This window comes from Channa argus, chromosome 6 (assembly GCF_033026475.1).
Source record: "Channa argus isolate prfri chromosome 6, Channa argus male v1.0, whole genome shotgun sequence".
NCBI classification, from domain to species: domain Eukaryota; kingdom Metazoa; phylum Chordata; class Actinopteri; order Anabantiformes; family Channidae; genus Channa; species Channa argus.
The window spans coordinates 20470470-20492625 of record NC_090202.1 but is presented as its reverse complement, the minus strand read 5'-3'; the positions used below and the strand labels follow the sequence as shown (position 1 = coordinate 20492625).

The 22156-nt window shown below is 40.0% G+C and overlaps 2 protein-coding genes across 5 annotated transcripts in view; both read right to left on the bottom strand.

Moving 5' to 3' along the window:
* Positions 1–2463: 2463 nt before the first annotated feature.
* On the bottom strand, positions 2464–4596 carry kcne4 (potassium voltage-gated channel, Isk-related family, member 4). The gene is made up of 2 exons (XM_067508539.1): positions 4447–4596; positions 2464–4100 (listed from the first exon to the last, which is right to left on the bottom strand). The coding sequence occupies exon 2, from the start codon at positions 4062–4064 to the stop codon at positions 3528–3530; it is 537 nt and encodes a 178-aa protein (XP_067364640.1). The 5' UTR covers positions 4065–4100; positions 4447–4596; the 3' UTR covers positions 2464–3527.
* Positions 4597–6290: 1694 nt separating this feature from the next.
* acsl3a (acyl-CoA synthetase long chain family member 3a) overlaps positions 6291–22156 on the bottom strand; it is a 30811-nt gene continuing 14945 nt past the window's right edge. For all 4 annotated transcript variants that reach the window (XM_067508147.1, XM_067508148.1, XM_067508149.1 and 1 more), the window contains exons 6-15: positions 20844–20994; positions 19468–19591; positions 18541–18612; positions 15802–15941; positions 15526–15698; positions 14523–14597; positions 13868–14059; positions 12336–12450; positions 8432–8589; positions 6291–8323 (exon numbers count right to left, since the gene is read on the bottom strand). In XM_067508147.1, the coding sequence (XP_067364248.1) occupies positions 8166–8323; positions 8432–8589; positions 12336–12450; positions 13868–14059; positions 14523–14597; positions 15526–15698; positions 15802–15941; positions 18541–18612; positions 19468–19591; positions 20844–20994 (1358 nt within the window). In that variant the 3' untranslated portion in view covers positions 6291–8165. The remainder of the gene's footprint in view (positions 8324–8431; positions 8590–12335; positions 12451–13867; positions 14060–14522; positions 14598–15525; positions 15699–15801; positions 15942–18540; positions 18613–19467; positions 19592–20843; positions 20995–22156) is intronic.

Here is a 22156-nt window from a genome sequence, read left to right as displayed (position 1 = left end):
TTATGGTGATTGTGTTAACAACCGGCTGCTAATTTATTTGCAGCAGACACAGTGACATTAGCTTTAAATTGAAACTGCAGTGACCACCTGAAAGATTTAAGTTCAGGACTGGTCATTTTGGACTTAGGTGATCCTGGTCTGTGGGTCTAACATTGAAACGATAGATTTTTTTTTTTGGTCATATGTCAAAATCATTGACAAGTTAAAATCAAATCCAATTTTAATAACCCATATGACAAATTGCACATTTTCCTCATGGGGTTTTGCAGTCTGTACAACATATGCCATTATATTCACTGCTCACTGTTTTGCTGTTCTGGGGCAGAGTAATTTCACTGAAATCAGCACCTGGTGCTGTTGAAAATGGGACTGATAAGAGCACTGAAGCAACTAGAAATGTATGTACCAGAAAAACAAAAATAATAAGCCAAATAAGCCTAATCTAAATGGAAAAGACACCCAGTGAGTTGGAGATGGATCAGCTATATGTGCTCACATCACAAAGCTCCTTTCTGATGAAATCTTTGCTTAATGAAAAGAAGTTTAATGAGGAGATAGAAGAAAAGAAGACAGAGGGGCTGGGGGTGAGAATGGACAAGTGATTCATCTCCAGACTCATTAATGGTGTGTATGTGTGAGGCCTGGGGCAGGACAGAGGCCTCACCATCGACTCCCACAGGGGGACACTAATGACAAACATCCTGCTACAGGGTGCAGGAGACGCTCAATGCATCACATCTGCTTCTTATTCTCACCCTGCTTCCTCTCAATCGCTCTTTCTCCTGAGAAAAACTCCCTTGCTCTCTGTCCCACTGTCTCACACACTTGCACACGCACACACAGCTGTTGTTGACCGTAAAATATAGGACAAGGCAGCTTGAACATATTTTTCCTGTTTGTTGCTCGAGACACAGCAGTGCATCGCCTTCAGCTTCCTTGCTGACAGTGAATGCTTCACTGTGTGCTTGTGTGTGATTGTTGTACACGGAGTGTTCAGTGGGCCGTTTCTGTTGTGTAGAACACAAGATTTAGAAGGCTTCAACAAGTCTGCATCTGTGTTAAGCAGTCCGGGGGATACTTCCTTCTTCCTATTTTAGCTCTTCCTTTAACAACACTTCCCACTCCTTTGATCTCTCTGTGGGCACAGTCATGCTGCAAAGACAAAATTCACGGTCTTTAATATTTAATATTGGTTAGTTGTATTTTTCATTATCTAGGAAGTGAAGCACATTCGATCTCAGTCATTATAAAAGTATTCACCCACCATTGTTGGTGAAGATTTCTATTCCATGAACCAAATTTATCTTTAAATGATTTAAATCTTTGTTCCTGCAGTTTGAGAAGCATTACATATGTCAAATAGAGATCACCAGAGCAGTAAGCAGATGAAAGAAGCCAATGTCTGTGATTAAGACAATAAAATGCCACAATCTACTAGTTAGTGTTCAACTGTACTCTTTAAATTCTGAATATACTCTAGAGAAAATAGGTTCTTATTCATTAAGTCCCATCAACATTGTTTTGTGACAATGCAGCTCATTTCTTCTCAGCTATTGTGCCCAATAATACTAAGACTCCTTTCCAATGGTGGTAAATAATAATATTAAAAAAAGCCTAAATACAAGAGGAAATAGAGATTCAAAATCTATTTACAAACACACACAACTAACCCAAACCCTTGTCAACACCTTTGGGCTTATCAGAGGTATTGCAAGTCCTAAAGTCTTTGTGTGCATTCCCTCTGAAAATGAATGTTGCTTATGTTGGTGTGGTGATCTGTATGTGCAAAGAGTTGTGGGGAGAAAAAATGGGTGCAGTGCTGCTGTGTGAATGTGTGTGTGAAAGAGAGGCAGGTCTGAGTGACGCAGCAGAGGAAAACACAAGAGAGAGTCACCTCAGAGGAACTGAAAACCTGAAGCTGCCTCCTGTCCTGTTACATTCATTCAGAAAAGAGGAGAGAAATGCTTCAGGGAATCACTGCTGTTGCCTTGTGCTCGAGCGTGTGATAATCCAGTCTGATGAGTCTCTAAATGGAGTCCATGATCCCCCAGGGGCCCTTTTTTGCATGACTCCACCAACAAAACTGCTAAATAACAAAAGGAATCTTTCTGGCTCATTAATTGCCACCAAACATTTTCACTTTTGAAGATGAGAACATACTGTATTAAGGAAAACTGGGGCACAGCTCTGTGAGAGAAACACACAATTAGAGAAGAGCTTTAGCCTCAGAATTAGCTTATAAATGATAAGCCATCGTACATCGGTGGCGCTGATGCAGTGATCTTACCTATTCTGCATTATTATAGCGATCTAATGTAGGCTACCTCAAAAAACACCAAAAGCATAGAGACACTCTCCCCTTCATTTCCTTTCATGTTCTTGTTTAAAAAGCAGCCAGTAGGAAAGCACTAACTGTGCCCTCCACTGGTGAAACATCATAGCACAACAAGAAAATAAAGCCTGTTTGAGTTCATATGCATTTATTTTTCTACCAAGACATCATCTTAAATTAAGCCTTACAGAGTGACAAATACACACAGTATGTATAGTGCACTGGTGCCATCAAGTAAACCCACATCATCAACCCTGTTTCGACAGCTTGTCGATCATAAAGCCTCAGCAGATTCATTTGAGTTGCAACAGTCTTTCAAGTGCGTCCCAGGCACATTTCACATGCTCAAAACCATGCCGGCAAAAGCAAGTCAAGTTCAGTCCAAATAGCCAAAAAAGCCAGTCTTTCAGTCAGAGCCCTGCAGGGTGAGTCATCAGCCCAAACCACTGAGCTGGTTCTCAGCCTGATGTCAGGAGGGGGCTCCTGCAGGGAGGGCTCACCAGCAACATGAGGCAAAGTCATAGCTATACAACAGAATAATAATGCATGCGTGTTAGTTTGTTTTAGATAATTAGATTCATTTCTTAAGGTTTATTAAAGGTTCCACACACACTACATGCAAGCGTGTTTTCTGGCTGCTTAGCTTCTGCATAGTCCTCCGGCAGAGGATAAATCAAGCTGTGCTGAATGGGCCTAAAGTCTTACATTCACTATTTATCCAAACATATACAATTTGTACTGTAGTAGTCATGTTTCGCTTTCACCCGTTACTTTGTCAGCAAAAAAGTTCCCATATTGCCGCGTGTGTGTGTGTGTTGGGTGGGGGAACCACTAAAGTCTGGTAATAAGTCAAGTCAAATGTAGTTTTTAGTGGCATATACACGGAGAGCAGAGATCGGGGGAAAATGCCTGAATTCATCAAACTAAAATATTTGGACCCGTTCTAAACAGTCAGCAACGCTAAAAGGTTTCACACAGTCACGTAGCCTGGACTTTCCAGCCCATCTATGGAGGTGAGACCATTGATAATGTTAGTTTTTGGAGTCTTATGACAGTCAAATGATTTAACCGTTGCTGGTGTTTGAACAGTTTGGGCCTCTGTGATATGAAGCCTGACAACGTCCTGGTCTTTTCTCTCCAGGTCTGTCCTCTTTTTAGCCGTGACGCTTTTTTCACGCAGCTTCTCTTGCGGGGTTCAGCCTGAAGCGCCTCCGCTGCTCTCGGCTCCTCCTTTCTCCGGTTCCTCCGCCGTGCCGCTGTCCGACTCTTCCTCTATGGCGAGGCGCGTGTCCGCGGAGGAACACAGGGAGCTGACGCTGCTCTGCTCCGTGCACAGCACGCACGCCAGCGGAGATGGCAGCGCGCCCTGGTACTGGTGGTGTCCAAAGTGGTTTCCGTGGTTACCGCAGAAAGGCAGGGACACCGGTACCGCACACAGCCCCGAGACAGCGGCGGGAAAGGGGAGGCTGGTCTTCCGGGGCAGCGCACCCCACTCTCGCTCCTCTTCCTCGTGCACCAATCGCGTGAATATATTGATCCTCTTCTTCTCCCGCCTTTTGGAACGAAAGTATCCGAGCATGATACCACAGAGGAAGACTCCGTAGAAAGACATGACAATCAGAATGTACAGGTACGCGTTCCCGTCATTTTTCTCCGCCGGTGAGTTCGCAGTGCTCTGCGTGTGCAAGAAGAGGCGTTTGGGGGATGCTGTCGAGTTCTCCAGGTGCTCCATGCTTTCAGCACTTGAGTGGAAGATCTTTAAAGTGTGCTAAAAGGAAACAAATACAGTCAAACAGGCATTAATACAGTTTCTACGCACACTTTACGCACATGCCACAATGAGCTGAACTTTGCTTTACAACTATAAAAAAGTAAGCAAACGGTATATTATCACTGTGTTCCAAAATGTAAATATAAAAGTTTTAAGTTTTAGCCTCTCGATGTTTTGCCTTTATTATATCATTTAATTTAGTACAATTTGTGGAAAAGGAAACATTTCCATGTAGTTTCAGTAGTTTGAAAAAGTTACTAATAGTCTACACAAACATCAAATGTATAAAAAGCCAAATGAACAACTTACAATATAAATAACAGTAACATGGTTTGCAACTCACCAAACTGAAGAGCTTTGTCTCCAATAAGTCTTTACAGCTTGGACGGTCCTGCAGCTCTTCTGGACTTTGGCAGTAAAAGTAAGGGGTGAAATTATTTATACGAAGACCCTGGAGCGCTATCCTGAGTCACGTGGCCGATTGTAAGCTGACTCCCGGTGTATGGAAGCCTCCATGGGGCGTGATCTTAAAAAATAATAAGGAAAAAAAAATCTCGAGAATAGATTTTACCTTTGTTCACTTGTCTGTGGAATGCATGTAAAACCATCGAATTCCCAGTTCTGACATGGACATGAAGTATTGCATCATCGCAAGAGGCCCTGAGGGCATGTGATGGAAAAATAAACATTTTTGAAATGTGAATTGTGCCTAAAGTCACTTACTCCCACTCTGTCAAATGTGTTCAGGATGCAGGGTCATATGTACAAACACCTCAATGTACTTTTCCCCACCATCAAGCCCCCCCCCCCACCCCCATCTGTGCAGTCCAGGTGCAAACACAAATGGACCTACTCACTTCACGTCCTCACACAGGATTTTTCAATTTCTTTGCAAATGAACTGGAAGCCTATGAATACAATCATGCAATAACCTTCATGAATGACATTGTAGAGCTGAAGAGCAGAGCAAAACAAAAACAAATTATATATTTTAGTAACCCAGTCACTGCACCACTAGCATGTACATTGCACAGAGAGAAAGAGAGGGAGAAAAAAACGTGTATTTTTTATCTACAACAGAAGCACACATATTTTTTAAAGCTAATGTATCATTACAACAGTGCTAAGATGCATTGCAGTAAAAATCATCTCCATGTATAAAGTAAAAACACTCCTGTAACTGAAATATTATTAGAAAATTTGTAATAGGAAATGTGCAAGCAGCAAGCTACTGGGGTGGTTTAGTTCAGTGGCTCCCAATTATAGAGGTACTGAATTTAATTAATGGTGTATTTTTTGCAGAAATTTTTAAGCCTTTAACAAAACATTGGTAAGCATATAATGTTTACATTTTAAATTTGTATTTAATTTGGAAAGTAATCTATAACATTATTTGTTAACTGGTTAAGGATCAAATACAACATCTTTCTAAAGGTTTCTAAAAGGTGTAATGTAGCGTAGAATGAAAAACTAGAGTATTTCAAGTAGTTCATTGTACATAAGCCAGCAATGAACTTTGTTATCTTTTTCTCGACCACCCAGTGGAAGTGGATGCAGCACCAACACATTATCACCTTCCAAGTTGAGATAGTGAACTTGTTACCAATCATTTATTTACACTTACAGCAGTTATGGAACAACATTAGCATTCATTTGCAGTGTTTGTGTAGTTCACTCTGCTTTTGCTCTGTTTATTTTCTGTTCTCTAAATGTTCCGGTGTGTCCATCAGCTAGTCCTTAAAAATGTCTGCTTGCTTTTTGCAGCTCAGTAGTTAAAACGTGCATTATCGGTGAACCTACACATTTAGAGGCTGCACATAAAAACAATAAGCCAAAATTCATTATAAATCTCTATAAAGCTGAGTCTATGTTAAAACTATCAACTGCTTTAAGTGAAGTAATGGAGTCATTTTTACTTCTGTCTACTTACTTTTGATATTTATTAAGTTTATGTTCGCATTTTATTCAAAGGATAATTTTTGCAGTGCATTTTTGTTTGTCATAAAATGTGATACCCAAAATGACTAATGCAATTCAATAGTGTGACTGCACCCTTTTCACCAGACACAGCTGATAAGCTTGACAGCACTGGGATTTTACACTCCAATAGTAAGGTAAAGTGCTTTATTTGTCATTACACATACAAGGTACATAATGGAATTGCATGAGATGGAGAGTTATTCCTGAACCGCTGTGACTGAGTGCTGTAGCTGTAATGACTGGTGAGCATTAATAGTTAAATTGGATTAGGGTTCAGTCATCACTGTTATTAAATGAGTGAAGGCTGATTTTACTCTTTATCTGGAATTCAGACATAAATGAACCTCATCAGCTGCCTGTTTTCCAGTCACATAGGCTTGGACTTCACAGCAAAATAGGTTCTACTTTGAAATAAATCATTGAGAGGTATTTTTTCATGTAGACTGAACTTAATCTTTATTAATGTACTCGGAGTATTTTTACAAAGTCAATAAATAGTTGAATGTATTCACGTTAAAAGGCAGGCTTTCAATACAAAGACAGAGTGGAGATCCAAATCTGGTCATTGATAATAAAGCTTTAAGTTAAAATAGATGCTATACATGTTCTTCCTCTACTGATCACAGCTCCACTTATACATACTAAATGTACACATATGGAGACAGATTAAAATTCAGGAATGAGAAAGACAGAATCACAAGAAAAGGCAACAGGTGTCACACTGTGGGATGCAGGGGTCATGTTTGTGCCGTGTATGTCACAATCAGATGCTCTGTTAGAATAATGTAGATGATAAAACAATGTGAGGAGGCTTTAAGCCGGTAGTGACTGTCCTGCAAAACAAAAGTTGGACATGCACACAGAAGTTGCTCTTGTAAAAGTGTGCTGACAATTTCAGCCAGGGCACCCAGAGACTTGAACAAGTTTTTATTTAAATCCTATCTGTAATCAACCGCCTTACTTGGACATTATTGATACATTTTATATTGGACCATGATTTTTCAAACATGACAATGATTACACAGTCATTTCATCTGTAATACAAGCAAGTAAATGTGCATTTTTGTGCGCACTGTGGACTCTACAGGAAACAGAAAAGAATATTCTATTACCGTAGGAAAATTCAATAGACTAAACAACACTACATAGTTGCTTCTTTGTTTTAAATACGATAGTTCTAATTTTACTAAAAAAAGAACTTTACTGTTAATAAAAATTACAAATCATTAGATTAGATATGTCCTTAGTCATTTTGCCAACCTGCACTTATTTGCCCTCAACAGATTTGTGCTTTGGGTAACCAGATTTGCTGAAGAGACAGATGTCCCATAGGTGCAAATAGCTGGGGCTGTTGTACAAGGACCACATACAGTTAGACACTGTATACAGTGTTTGTCATAATGTATACAGTATTAGACCTTGGTGGCAAGCAAAACAGAGCGATGACAGAGCTGAAAAACGATGAAATACAACAGGTTGCCGTCTCCCGACCTGCAGGAAGTAGAGATGTGAAACCCTGAAGTAAAAAGACGTTTAGAAGAGGATCTAAAATGCACTAAAGAAACAAAGGTGGAGATATAAATAATCAATCTAGTGTCTCAAGGGGTGAGCGCAAAGCAACAAGGCAACAAACATTCCCAGCTGACCCAAGCTTCTCCTGTGGCACACAAGAGTTCAACAGACTCTCTGTTTCATAACTCGCATCTGGAACAATAAAGATCTCTGCACAGAGGTCACACACCTGGGGGAAAGGGGGAAAAGTCGGCCGTGGACAGTGTTTTTTTGTGTGCATTCCTTAATGCTTTTAAACACTTGGCACAGCTGCCCTGTGTTCAGTAACATTTTTAAGTAAAAGCCACTTGCATGACAGAAGTGTTTTATATTTGTACAATAATGTGGAAAACTGCAACACCATATCCTTTTGTCTCTGACATCTTAGGAGTGTTAAGATTTACCACAGATTCATGTCACTGTGGTTTGTTTATTGATAGGATAGGAGATAAGGGGGGGGGGGGGGGGGGCTCTGAGCCAATGTGTTGGTCTTTGCCTTGAGAATGAACAATGATCTGCTGGCCCTTGTTGTTATTTTCCTCCGTACATTCTCTCAATGTCATCCTGATAATGTGTTTTCAGTTCCTTGCGTTTGAGCTTGAATGCGTCAGTCACTAATCCTGTCTCAGGAGTCCATGGATCTGGGCTCAAACGGATCTTGCGAGGAACCTCAAAGCGTTCCAGCTGGGCTGCAACAGAATATCAACAGAATATTCAGTAACACAAATTAGAGCACTTAACTTCATGCTTTTCCTTCCCAACTTGTAAACTGATCAATTCTTTGACCCTTTTCTTACCCGATAGTCCAGCCTCAGTGATGGCCTTGAGTACCAGCTCCTCCACAGCCCTTTTGTTACACAGATCCTCCCAGGACCCTCGGATACTGTACTGGTCAGCCAATGCCAGTAACTGCTTCTGATTGGGCACCACAAAGCCAATCACATATGTCTCATCACTGCAAATTATGAAACGAGGAGATTGGATGTCAAAGTGAAACAAAAACAGAGTAGTTATAGGCACATAAGTCTATAGCAAGGGAAAGCTTGGCTGGAAAGTGATGGTGCACAATGTGCATGCATGTAGAACTGTCATTTCACTAAGTGAGATATTTATCCATTTGAAGGAAATGGAAACAATACATGCTTGAATATGGTGTGAACTGTTATAAAGGCCATCGGAGATGAGCGGAACTACGGATGGTGAAAATCCTTTGGGACTTTGCTATTTGCCATTGTTAAGAGTGACACTGATTAGACTCTGTATAGGAAACCAGCCACCCACATTACACACCACTTTCAACTTGATGAAAATGTGAACGCACTTCTCTAGAGGTATGACGATACCAAACACACCCCCAGTGCCCACTTCTCCTCAGACATCAAACAACCTACTGCAATCACCACCCCCCTCCCCACTACTCTCCAACCATTATTGTGGATCTGTAAAAAGGATATGCGTCAGCTCTTCCATAGACAAAAGACCAGGAAGTCTCCAGGTCTCTAGTGTCTCAGTCTGTGATGACCAGCTGGCCCCCATATTTACACAGATCTGCAACAAATCTTTGGAGGCTGTGCGACGGTCCAGTCACTTTTAATTGTCCCACAATTAAACCAGCTCCAAAGAAATCTGCCCTCACAGGACTAAATGACAACAGGCCAGTTCTCTGACGTGTGTGGTCTTGACGTCCTTTGAGAGACTTGTCCTGGACCACCTGAAGGGTATCACAAGCCCAATGCTGGACCCTCTGCAGTTTTCCTACGGGGCAAATGGGTCAGTGGTAGTGCAGTTGACAAGGTCTGCACTACACCTTGCAACTGCTCGACTCCAAAGGGAGTCCTGCAAAGATCCTATTCATGGATTTCACTTCAGCATTCAACATCATAAAACTTTAGATTCTCCAGACTAAACTCTGCGAAAATGTAACTCTCCATTGCTCTTCGTCCTCTACACAAAAGGTTGAAATTCAAGTGACTAATTTGCCAGACATATTAAATCCTTATCCAAGATGGTGGCAAGTGCAAACAGACAGGAAGTTAAATTGATGGCACTCTCATGCTGCCTTAACAACCTAGAGCGCAACAAGATTGTGGAAAAGCCAGTGATTCTGTGAAGAACCCTTAATGCTACCCCCCACTATACATGACTGTATTGTCCTACTGGTGGATTCCTTCAGTTTTCCAGGACCTGAAATATGAATCCTAACATCACCAAAGTCATCAAAAAAGTCCAGCAGAGAATGTCCTTCCTGCTTCAGCTCAGTTCAACCTACCTCCAGTTCTACACCGCAATCACTGGCTCAGTTCTCTGCAAGTTCATCACTGTCTGGTTTGGTTCACCCTCGACACAAGACAGGCAGACTATAATAAACAGTTAGGGCTGCAGAATTGGTGCCAACCTGCCCAGTATTCAGGACCTATACACCTCCAGAGTCAGAATGTGGGCAGGGAAAGTCACTGCAGACCCCCAACACCCTGTTTGCAGACTTCCCTCTGATTGGCACGTCACAAAAGTGTATGCAAAACAACCAAACACAAGAACAGTTTCATCTCAAATTCCATCACTAAGATGAACAGTTAACCCGTCAGAAATTATCATAAACAGCCACCATGCAGTAGCATTATTACAATAGTCAACCATTGTGCCTACACATGATCTAACTGTATAGCCATATATTATGAGCCCTACAACGTGCAATAACATATAAATAATATTTCACATCTTAAAACCTAATTAAAATCATTGTTTTGTTGCAACCTTGGACAAACACCAACCTACAACTCTTTTCACCTTAACAAAAACAAAGCAGTTAAAAGAGAAAAAACATGTGGACAATACTAAGTACCCCCCAAGATTCAATAGCTTGTAGATCCACCTTTAGCAGCAATACCTGGAAGTAATAATTTCCTGTATGATTTTATCTTTCTCACACATTGCTTCAGATGAATTTTGGCCCATTCCTCTTTACAGTGTTGCTTCAGTCAATTGAGGTTTTGGGGCATTCATTTATCCACAGCTCTCTTAAGGTCCTGCCACAGCATTTTAATTGGGTTGAGGTAGGTCCTTCCAAAACATTGATTCTTTTACTTTTTTAGCTATTCTAATGTAAATTTACTGGTGTGCTTAAGATTACTTTCCTGTTGCATGACCCAATTTTGACCATGCTTTAGCTGTCAGATGGCCTCACATTTCACACTTGCCTCAAGTATACTCTGCTACAGAGAAGAGTTCAGGGTCAACTTAATGACTGCAGGGTTCCCAGGTCTCCTGGCTGCACAAGAAGTCCAAATCATCATACCTGCACCATCGTGCCTGAAAGTGAATATGAGGTGTTTCTATTTAAATGCTTTGTTTGGTTTGCCCAAACAACTTTACTTTGGTCTCATCTGTCCATAGGACATTGTACCAGAAGTCTTGTTTTGGTATGTTCAGAAGAAATTTTGTTGCATTCCTTCTCTGTTTAGGCAGACGAGGCTGTCTCCTGGCAGCTCTTAAGTAAAATGTTGTTGTCTTCTTTTAATGCTGCTGTCATAGACTTTAACAATTAACATGCTCAGTGAGGCCTGTAGGGTCTAAGATGCAGCTGTGGGTTGTTTTGTGTTTCTTTGACCATTGCATGGTCTGACCTTGGCGTGAATGCACTGAGACATCTAATTCTGGGATTGGCAAAATTGCCAGCAGTCCTAAATGGTTCTGACTTGTCAACAATGTTTGTCACTCGTAAAATCCAAATTACAAATGTTTTTTAACCCTTTCCAGATTAATGTGCAGCAACAGTAGCTTCTCCAAGACCATTCCTCATGTCTTTTCCTTTCAGTATTGGACACACGCTGAATGCTCCAGAGGAGCAAACAGTCACAGCTGCTTTCATATAAATCTGCAGACCTGCTGTTGACAAATTAATCAAGGTTTGTCGATTGCCAGCACCGACACCAGAAGTAAAGGGGGTTCTTAGTTAAGGTATGCGTTATATTTTTATTATGTCTTTACACAGAAAAGCATAGAATTAAAAGAGGGGGAACTAACTTTTGCACATGCCATCAATGCACATAAAACCCTACTATGTGTTTAAAGTCAACAAATACCTAATACCTAACAATACAGATTTAGCTTGTCATGCTTTGTTCATGCTTGGTTACTGTGCATTTCCTTTGTTCTTCTCCATCTACACAAATGACTGCATTTTCAGCAAGACATCTGTCAAACCCATAAAATTATCACCGCACCCTTTTTCATGGGAATCAACAACATGGGAACTCACAAAGACATGGCTCAATGGCACAACTGCTTACCAAAAACTGCACAGGGAACCTTTAAAATTCAGCAAACTTCCAGATAAATCCTTTCATGTCTAACTATAGGGTCTTTTTCTTTGTATATGTATATATGTACACAGAAAAATACTCTCTCTCTCTAGTCTTAAAAGATGTCTGTCAAACTTAATGACAACAGAATACAATGCAGGGCTGCTTTATTGCTTTAACGGTGCATCCCATTATGTTGACGCTTCACTAGAACCATGGAGCATTTAATAGGTACTACCAAGCAGTAGCCTTAATTTATCCATGTGAAAACCTAAGCCAGAGCGAGTAACACATGTAACCATAGTTTATTTATAGTGTATTTTATGATGTGGACACTGAAATGTGCACTCGATCAATAAAATACCAGCGCAGTGTTTACAATCCATGCATTAACACACACCTGTTGGCATAAACACAGATGTTGTCGACCAAAGGGCAATTCTTCAGGATGGCCTCCACCTTTCCCAGGGAGACATACTCCCCTGCCTGCAGTTTCACCAAGTCTTTCTTACGATCTAGAAACACAATGGAGAAAACTGCTTGTAACAACTGTGACAATTTCTAGGTCCACGTGCACATATATCAGTATGGGTATGTCTGCATTTATCTTCAATTAAAAAAAAAAGAGGAAATGGGGAAGGACACAATAAACTGTCATTTAGACTAAAGAGAAAAGCTGGAGGTTCTGGCTGACTATAGTAATTATAACTGGAGTGATTGTGGAAAGTGAGGGAAAATCTAATTTGTTAAAAAGGTTTCCTGCCAGACTGATTAACCCTTTAACTTCCACACTAAGAAATACATTTGCAAAAAAATGTATTGGTGAAATTGTGTTGCTGGCTCTTCATTTAGCAGTATTTCAGGTTTTATTTGTCAGATTACCCAATCAGGAAGCAGATATGCAAGCCAACCATCAAGTTGAGCTGCCATTTTAGGGTAATTTGGGGCATTATGTCGTCCTGTTAGGGTTATCCTAGGCATAAATGGTTTTCATTCACATCTGCAACCAAATTTTTATTTTTTCCATATAAAAAGATTAGAATACAAACTTTGAGTAGTTTTGTTTGTAAGTCAAATTGAGTATTGCAAAATATGTATTTTGGCATATCATCATCATATCATCATCAAATGAATATTGAAGGTGAAGCTATGATTCATCAACAGTGATCCCCAATCAAACAAATGGCATTAATCTGCAATCCAGAACTGCAGACAGCTTTCTCTAAAAAAGTATAAAAGCCACAGCTGAGATATTTACACATGTGAGTAAATATATGAGTCAGGATTCACATGTGTAATGTGCTCACAAGTAGGCAAACATTTAATATAATTATGTCTTTGTAGCTTAAAAATGAATGACTAGCAATTGTTAGAAAAGGGTACAAAATAAGAAATGAACCTTGAGCGAGGCGGTTTAAGCCGCCTCCTTAAACTGCCAGCTCAACCGAGTTGACTTTGTTTTCTGAAAAATCCTAGATATATATTTTATCGTCTGATTTTTGCGCATCAACTAAAATATGATTGTTGTAAAATATGATTGCTTTACGTCACTTCAGACAATATTTTTTCGCCACCCAGTGGATATAACCGATGTTGCATACACTACTCAATGAGGTGAATGAGGGTAAACGACTAAAGATAGGTTTTCAGAGTTTTTACGACAGCAAAAGGGTAGTAAAAAAAATAAAAAATAAAAAAAAAAGGTCACGTTTACAATGCCAGTTAAAGGGTTAATGGAAGCAGCAGAGAATTTGTTGATTGGAAGAAATCCAAGAATGCAGGGCACAATGTTAACAATGTATGCTTTAAATGTTGCTACAACTGGATCAGGATACATTACCCAAAATGCTTCATTGCACTCCCTAAACCTCGTAGTTATAGTCTATTCTACACCCTACTCAGTTATCACTTTAGTCATCCAACCTTTCTCACCAATTATCTGGAGGCACCCATCTTCATGGAACTGTCCGATGTCTCCTGTGCAGAACCACCGCTGGCCAGTATCATCTACAAAGAAGTCTTCTTGGTTCTTAGCCTCAACTTTGTAGTATCCCATGGTTACATTTGGTCCACCAATCAGAATCTCTCCTCGAGGACGGGGCTTGTCTGTGCTACGGTAACCACCTGCAAACAGGGTTTAACATCACTAGATGTAATGCAAAAAAAAACAAACAAAACAAAAAAAAAAAAACAAGCTTTAATTTCTCACGATTCTGCAACATAATATTTATTGCAGATAAAAACCTGACAGCATGTTTACTCTAAATTCTATTCATGCTCTGCAAGACAGCAAGCAATAAACTCAACTTGATAAGTATCAAGATTTAACAGAGTGTAATAAAAATGAGTTATGGTCCCTTATGTAAAAAGATGGAAGTTGTACTGTAGGGGAGTGCAGAGTAAAGTCATATCCTCTCCTTACAAGGTTATGAGCCAGGTACAGTGATCTTGCCTGAAATTCAAATATAGCCTCGGAAATATAGAAGCAATTTGTGGATGGACTTGTGAACTCCAGCATTTGACTGTGTGTGTTTGTGCATGTGTGCGTTTATGTGTGTGTGTAGCTCCTTCTCCCAGTCTCACTCACCCTCCAACCAGTCTTTGAGCTTTATCTCACAGCAGACCAGCGGTCCTCCCACTCTCCCAGTGCTGTAATCCCACACTGGAACACACAACACACACACACACGAGATAAGGACGCACACTAGCATCAAAGCAGGACATTTATTACCATAGCAACTCGACCTCACTTGCTCCCTTTGCCATGGAAACCCCATCTGAAAGGAATGTCCATAAAGCAGCGGTATTCTGACTCAATTGACCACAGTGCAGCGTGCCAGGCAATGGGCTGTTGTTGCTTTAGTCTGCCTGGGAAAGACTGGGAGGATTTCTATGATTGACTAGCCAGCAGATCAGCTGCACGGTTCAAAACAATTCCATCCACGGATATGAGTGCCATTCTTTTATGCACATTATTAAAGGATACAAAAAAATCACTTATTTAAAAATGTGTGCATAGGTAGACATTTTATATTCTTTACTTTGGGAACTTCCACACCAAGTTGAAAACATGATGTTAACTGGGTTCCCAGTGTAAAACTGCTCATTTCTAATGTAGATTTTTCCACCACACTGCATTGTTTTTTAAAAAAACGATAACCTACTCCCTTCTCTGCTCACTACAACCCACGCACCGTATATTGTGCATTGCATCTTATCTTATTATTTTCTTCTCATCTATTTTCTCATCCCTGCTCTATGCCTGGTTATGCCCTCCCACTGTTGTTATCTCTTCTTGGAGGTTTTCTAAGTTGTTTCCCTCAACATTACAACATTATTCAACATTTTGCAACTTGTTTAGTTAATGACAGTTCACTTTGAGACAATTGCTGTTTCTGTTTAATTTTAATTATTTAACATAGAAGGTACATTTGAGTGCTGTGCTGATTTAATATACTTATAATTTACTTCCCAAGTAATAATTGGCATTGTCACAATCAGTTTGGAACTGTTTTATTTTTTTTATCTTCCTTGTTTGTTGGATATTTCTAGGTACACTGTTGGCTGTGTACTACTGTCCTCCTCCTTACTCTCAGTAATGGTTCCAGCTCCGCAGGTCTCCGTCAGGCCATAACCCTGACCCACTGCACAGCAGAAGCACACATTCATGAAGCGCTGTGTAGCAGCAGAGAGTGGCGCTCCTCCTGATAACAAGACACGTACCCGACCTCCTAGCAGAGAGCGAACTTTCCTGAACACCAGTCTGCATAGATAGAGGAGGGAGGGTACAGGAGAATTGGCAAGAAATTCTATAACATTTAAAAAAAAGTCTCTTGGAAAAAAATCTACTTTACTAGCGCTCATACTTGTCACATAGAGGTGTGCTGTTTCCTTTGGTGAGCTGCCCAAGCTTGTAGTTGTATGCCAGAATGAAGAGTGTTCGCTGGACAAAGTTCATCTCCTCAACCTTTGCCATTACGTTCTTATAAATACGATCCATAATCTCCTGAGGGAGGCAAAAAGATAAAAGTGACGCAGAAATAATATTTGTTCAGAGATTACCTGAGTAAAGTGAAAACTGTAGGACCAGCTGAGGCCAACAATCCAAAAAACAGAAGATGAGCTAAAGAGGTGATAGCAATGAATTAGACATATACTGGACAGATAGACCATGTAGTAGCCAGACACAAATCTGTATTTGTACTGTCCAGTGAAAAGATAAAGATATGATATGAGATATGAGGTACTGGCACAGTTGCATTACCATTACAGATGCTGACAGGGGGCCCAGCCAGAGCTCTGGCATCTTAAAATGGGTCTGAACTAAATATATTTGACATTTTGTTTACATTTAGGGCTTGTTTGTGGTTTGCATATTTTTGTTTTACGGGGACAGTGAAATTTTAAAAAGGAACACTTCAGGACACTTCGTAGATCCATCTGTAGATTAAAAAAAAAAAAACTTCCTTTCCGCTTTTTCTCACACTTGCATCTCATGAAATGTGAACACTTTTCTGATAGGACTTTGCTTTGATGTTTTCTCCTTGAATTAGATTTTTGCAGGCTTGTACCTCACTTGTAAGTCACTTTGGATAAAAGTGTCTGCTAAATGACTAAATGTAAATGTAGGGAGGTACTTACTACAATCTCATCTCTCTTAGCATACGGTAATTACATGTCTTAACCAAAAATCACCACATGTCAAATGTGAGAGGGATAGAGCTCATAAAACCAAAATGCTAAAAGAACAGAACATTTTTTGGGGGTGGAGATTTGTCATTAAATTTTGTTGCATAATCGCAAAAATTCACATGGATTATTTATCATCTAGACAACCAGAGGAAAACCAAAGAAATCTACTAAAGTCACTGTAAAGGCTACATATAAAAGAACTGCAACCAATTTCTTCAATCTGTAGCAGGGATAACAACAAAACTGTGAAAAGTAGAAAAACTATAAGCACTGCAATAAAATAAGAGATCAAAAAAATTGTTTGTGTGTCTGTGTCTGTGTGTGTGTGATGCAAAAGCAGTGGGAGAGGAAGTCGGCACAGAACTCAAGCAGCAACCAGTCATATCATAGCAAACAATTTGTGTGTATGTGTGTGTCGTGGGGATAACCACATGGGGCTTTCTCACGTTCTGTTTACAGCTGTGAATGGTTCCAGACACTGAGGCCCTCTGCCCTTTACACTACGACCACTGGGAGATGGGGGCGGGGGAGGTTGGGAAGTGCTTATGGTGTGACTGAGAGAGGGAATCCAGCATTAAGGGCGTATCGTCTCCAACTAGCTGGAGCATGGTGCAGCCAACATGAGTAATGAAATTACAATATATTCAGGGGTTTTCATTTCATGTTTTCTTTGTGGATACATATGCAGCCATGTGTTCGTATCAAGTCTTTGCTGACTTGTTTGTGTAAAAACTTTGCTTGACAATTTGTAATACTTATCAAAGAAGTGATGAAACCTGAAGACATCCCATAGTTTGATAACTAGTTACTATATCAGCTACACAAAAGGTGACCATTCCTGAACTAATGTCATTAGTCGCTTAATGGCCGTCTATGTGATGTGCTCTAAAAGTCAGAATATACGTATATTAACATGTTGGCTGATGAAGTAACAGCAGTACTGAATCGGTTTGCATCTCTGTGTTTTTGATCCCCAAGTTGCTAAATGATGACTTAAACCAGAACAATGAAGACTGAACAAAACGACTGAACACAACGTGAACGGCCACTTTACATACAGTACATACTGTACATGCAATAATTTGATGCCTTATGCATATAAAAATATTAATTATAGCTGTTTTAATCCTCATATTTTAGAGTGCAGGGATGTAAGCTTTTGTTATGTCCAATTAGATGAAGTTCTTGGTAACACCCTGACTTTCACTATTCACCATGCACCCCCTCCCCTGTAAACTCTAAACCTAATAAAGCACTTTAGAAGGGTGGGCCACTTTCCCTGATTGTTTTCCTAACAAAATAAATAGGTTTTGGGTAAAGCCCAGCATGGCGTCATCACAGCTGAAATGGATTAATTTCTAAAATATACTGTATACTTCAAAGACAAGAGGCACTAGCCAACCTCAAAGTTGTACACAAACCACAGGGTCAGTGGTTCGGGTCCTGGTCCTCCTGGCTACATGTCAAAGTGTCCCAGGGCAAGACAGTGAACCCTAATGTTGTCCCCAGCGTCTACTACCTACTGGTAAGATGGTTTCAAGAGGAGTGTCTGCTACATGACTAATTTGAACTGCAAATATGTTATTTTAGCCCATGTCTAACACTGTTTTTTGACAAAGAGCAGCACTAGCCAGTGGAAGGAGGTAGATTTGCGTGATTTACGTCACAGTGCATCCAGAGACAGAACCAGGCCTGCTTGACTCTATCACTGTTACTCCACAGATGGACTCTGAACAGAGACAGAGTAAAATCTGACTTGCTGCCAGATAATTTCAAACTCAAGCCAACGGCAGTGTGTGAAACAAAGTCATGAGGGAGAGTGACTCAATGAGAGATGTGGCAAATGTTAAGGCTTCTCAGACATTATTCTGTGGAATGTATAGTGTTGTGCTGACTGTATTCTCTTGACATACCGGGACAGCTGCCATCAGGGTGGGTTGCAGGATGCCGGTGTCTCCCTTGCTTCCTTTCTTGATCTTGGTTGACTTTGGGTAGGAAAAAAAAGCAGTGTCACAGTAATGGTTTGTGTATGGTTAACACTGCCAATGTCTCAGACTGATATACTAAAAAACCCAATACCCAGACATACCAGAATTCAACACTGTCTTAAGGGAATAGGTTTAGGAAAAACATTTATTGTGTTTCTGTTTTATTTATTTATTTATTTGCTTAAAAGTCAGATTAAAGATTGATCCAAGTCTAAATGACAACAAAAAAATGTTGCTGGAGCAAAATGACAAGTAGCTTAAGTTTGCATAGAGACTGTAAACAGGGGAAGCAGCTAAGCTGGCTCTAGCCTGACCTCTAAAGGTCATAACATTAACATGCTCTGTTATGGGGATTTATGTCATGTGTATCAACCATTAACAAAAAGTTGGAAACATATGGCTGTACAAAAATTTATGTTTTGTATGGATTAAGCAAACAAGGTCTAACACACCAATTACTGAGCTTCAGAGGTGGCGGCAGGCAGATTTTGTGACTTCAGACAAAGCCAGACTAACTGTCTCCCCATGTTTACAGTTTTATGCTAAACTACGCTAAACAGCGGTTGGCTCCAGCCATGTATTTAACATTGCAAACACACTTGAGACCAATTTCAATCTTCTAACTTATCTACCCGTGAATATGTTTATTTTCCGAAACATTGAGCTATTCCTTTAAAACAAGCAACCACAAGGTGAAAAATGAGCACGGCTATGCCCTGAGCTGTCGGTTTTGTTTGACCTCATATGTTTGTTTTGCGCCAAAATAGCCAAGTGCTATTTCTCCTATATAGACGGTGTAGCCTATTATAAGTTGATTATAATGTACATAGTGCTCTTCTAATGTTTTGTTACCTGGTCAGCGAGAGTATGAGGTGATGAATAGCCAATTCTACAGCCGTGAGAAATACATACAAGCTCTGCACTGAGCTCCAGCACATGGGCAAGAGGCAGGTAACCAATGTAGGTGTCCTCCTCACTGTAAACACAAAGACACTCATAAACAGCTCTGAAGGTAATCATTGCTATCTCGTTCAAGCATCAGCTCCAGTAAATTTCATTAAGCTGAAATAATGTGATTTATACATGTGCAATCTGCACTTTAATCAGTTTTAATACAAACTCTCATGATGTCTGGAATCATTAGTCATGTGATTGTAATCGCCTTAGTATTGATGCTTTGCATTGGGAAGAATATCTTCAAAATGTGAGACATATTTTCCTTTGCTTGAATGTAAATATCAAATTCTGAAGAGTTGTAATTTAAAGTCAGGGATGTTATGCAATATTACTTACGGTAATACACACAGGAAATCCACAGTTATCATAAGAAGTCTGATTGAAATCGCAACATCCACAACCCCTCTAACCTACATCCTTCTTCCCAGTTTTCTCCTCCACCCCCATACGTCTTGCATTTGCTTTCACCAATGTCTTAATCCGTAAGGAGAAGTGTCAGTTTTTGTTCTAACGTAAACACTTTTGTTGCATGATGTGGTGCATTATTCTGGAGCAGTAGTAATATGACTCCTGGCAACACAACTTCTTCCAAAGCATCTCCCACAAAAATCTAAGCGAATCAAATGGCTTAATTGGTTTAAGGTAGCAGCGCCAACATTTTCGGACACACATATATTGCCAACAGTTAGATGGCAACATACACTGAACATGAAGCTATGCAAACTGCAGCTAGTGTTAGCTTATCTTAGTAAAAGTCAGGTTGGGGCGAAGTGGGGGTGCAGCTTTCCTGGTTCTGTCCAGAGGAAGTGTGGCAAAATGTCCTTAGAGAAGTTGTGATTTTATGTGGCCACTAACACTGGCCAAGAAAACAACAGTACAGTAAAGAGTAACTCCGTATAAAAACTGTCATTTGTACAGCCACATTTTTTGCATTAAAAAAAGTGTAGTCTCAACATGTCACCTTTAAGTCTCAGCCAAAAAGTGTATAACAATGTTTCCCAGACGGTCAAATAACTCCTTTGCAGTGAAGATGTATAAACATTTTGTGATACTAATATAGTATATTTTGTTACTGAAAATACATAATAAATACAAGCTTGCTTTACAAACTCTCTTAACTGAATTAGGTCACAAATCTAACCACACATTGTTCTAAGTATACATATAGAAAAGAACACAAATGTACAAAAGTACTGTCTATCCTGCATTGCCCTCATACCCATACTGTAATACAAAGGTATAACATAAAACATGACTACACATGTCCCTACCACAGGTTTGGTATCCGCTCAGCCATTCCTGTGATGCCAGCAATGATGTTGCTATGGGAGATCATGACGCCCTTTGGTATGCCTGTGGACCCGCTTGTATACATGATGACTGCTATGTCTGAAGGCAGGGGCTGCTTGCGCTCACGCGCCGCTGTAATGTGAACAGAAAAACACATGAACACACGTGTGTAAATCCTACAGACCGATTCTTGGAACTAGAGTTATAGAGTTATTGACTCTGCTCCCTTTGTTGGATCTGTGCAGGATAAACTGATCTATTACAAGGAAAATGCTCTGGGTGTCAGAGGCCAAGGACATATTTGAGTGTTTGCAATTCAATAGAGGCTGTGTTAAAACTCAAACACAAGAATGGAAAATAGTCAGTTGTGATATTAAACAATCAGGTCCATCTTGGCTCAGTTTGAAACTGACTGTGCTGGCCAACTACACCATTTCCACTCTCTTCCTAAATGCATCCCTCCCCCCTGTGTGACTGTCTTTTCATATATTGCCTTTTTCAGTCTCAGGCTCAGATAAGTTTTGTATTAAGCGTTGTTTAAAAAAATAATTTAACTCAATTGCCTTCAAGCAGTGAAGCATTGATTGAATCTTAGAAAAGGAAATGTCACTGTTTGCACTTTCTTGGTATTCTGCATATATTTGTCATATTATGTGATCTGCTCTTCACCAACGTCACAAATATCAGTAAACACAATATTTCTATGCTGATAAAACACAAACAGTTATGATCTCTCATTTCTTTGTTGAACTTAACCGTTAAACAAACAAAGCGATGGAGGAAAAGAGTAATAGCCATAGCGTTTTAATAACTAGCTGAACCACCTTTGACAGCAGTAAAGTCAAGCAAGCATTTCCTGTAGCTGTACATTACTAGAATTGTGGACCAGTCTTCCTTCACTATTAAGAAGATGTTTCCATGTTGGTACGTGGTTCCCTTTATACATCATACATTTTAACATTCATTTCATCTGTCCAAAACACATTTTCCAAGTTGTGTTGAGGAGTGTTAGCGTGGTCTTTGGCAAGCTTTAGGTGGGCTGCAATGTTGTTTTTGAAGAGAAAGGGCTTCCTCTGTTATGTCCTGTCATAGATACCATGCCTTTTCTGTGTTTTGTGTATAGTCAGCTCATGAACAGATGTTCACCAAGTCTAATGAATTCCTTTATTTTTAAGTTGTTACTCTGGGGGTTTTTGGAGTAACTTTGACTGGGTGCCCACTTTAATGGAGAGCAGCCACAGTAACAAATGCTCTCCATTTATAGGCAATGAGTCTAACTGTGGATTGATGAATA

Excerpts from the sequence above, each read along its gene's own strand:
- kcne4 (XM_067508539.1), bottom strand. The coding sequence starts at position 4,064 with ATGGAGCACCTGGAGAACTCGACAGCATCCCCCAAACGCCTCTTCTTG.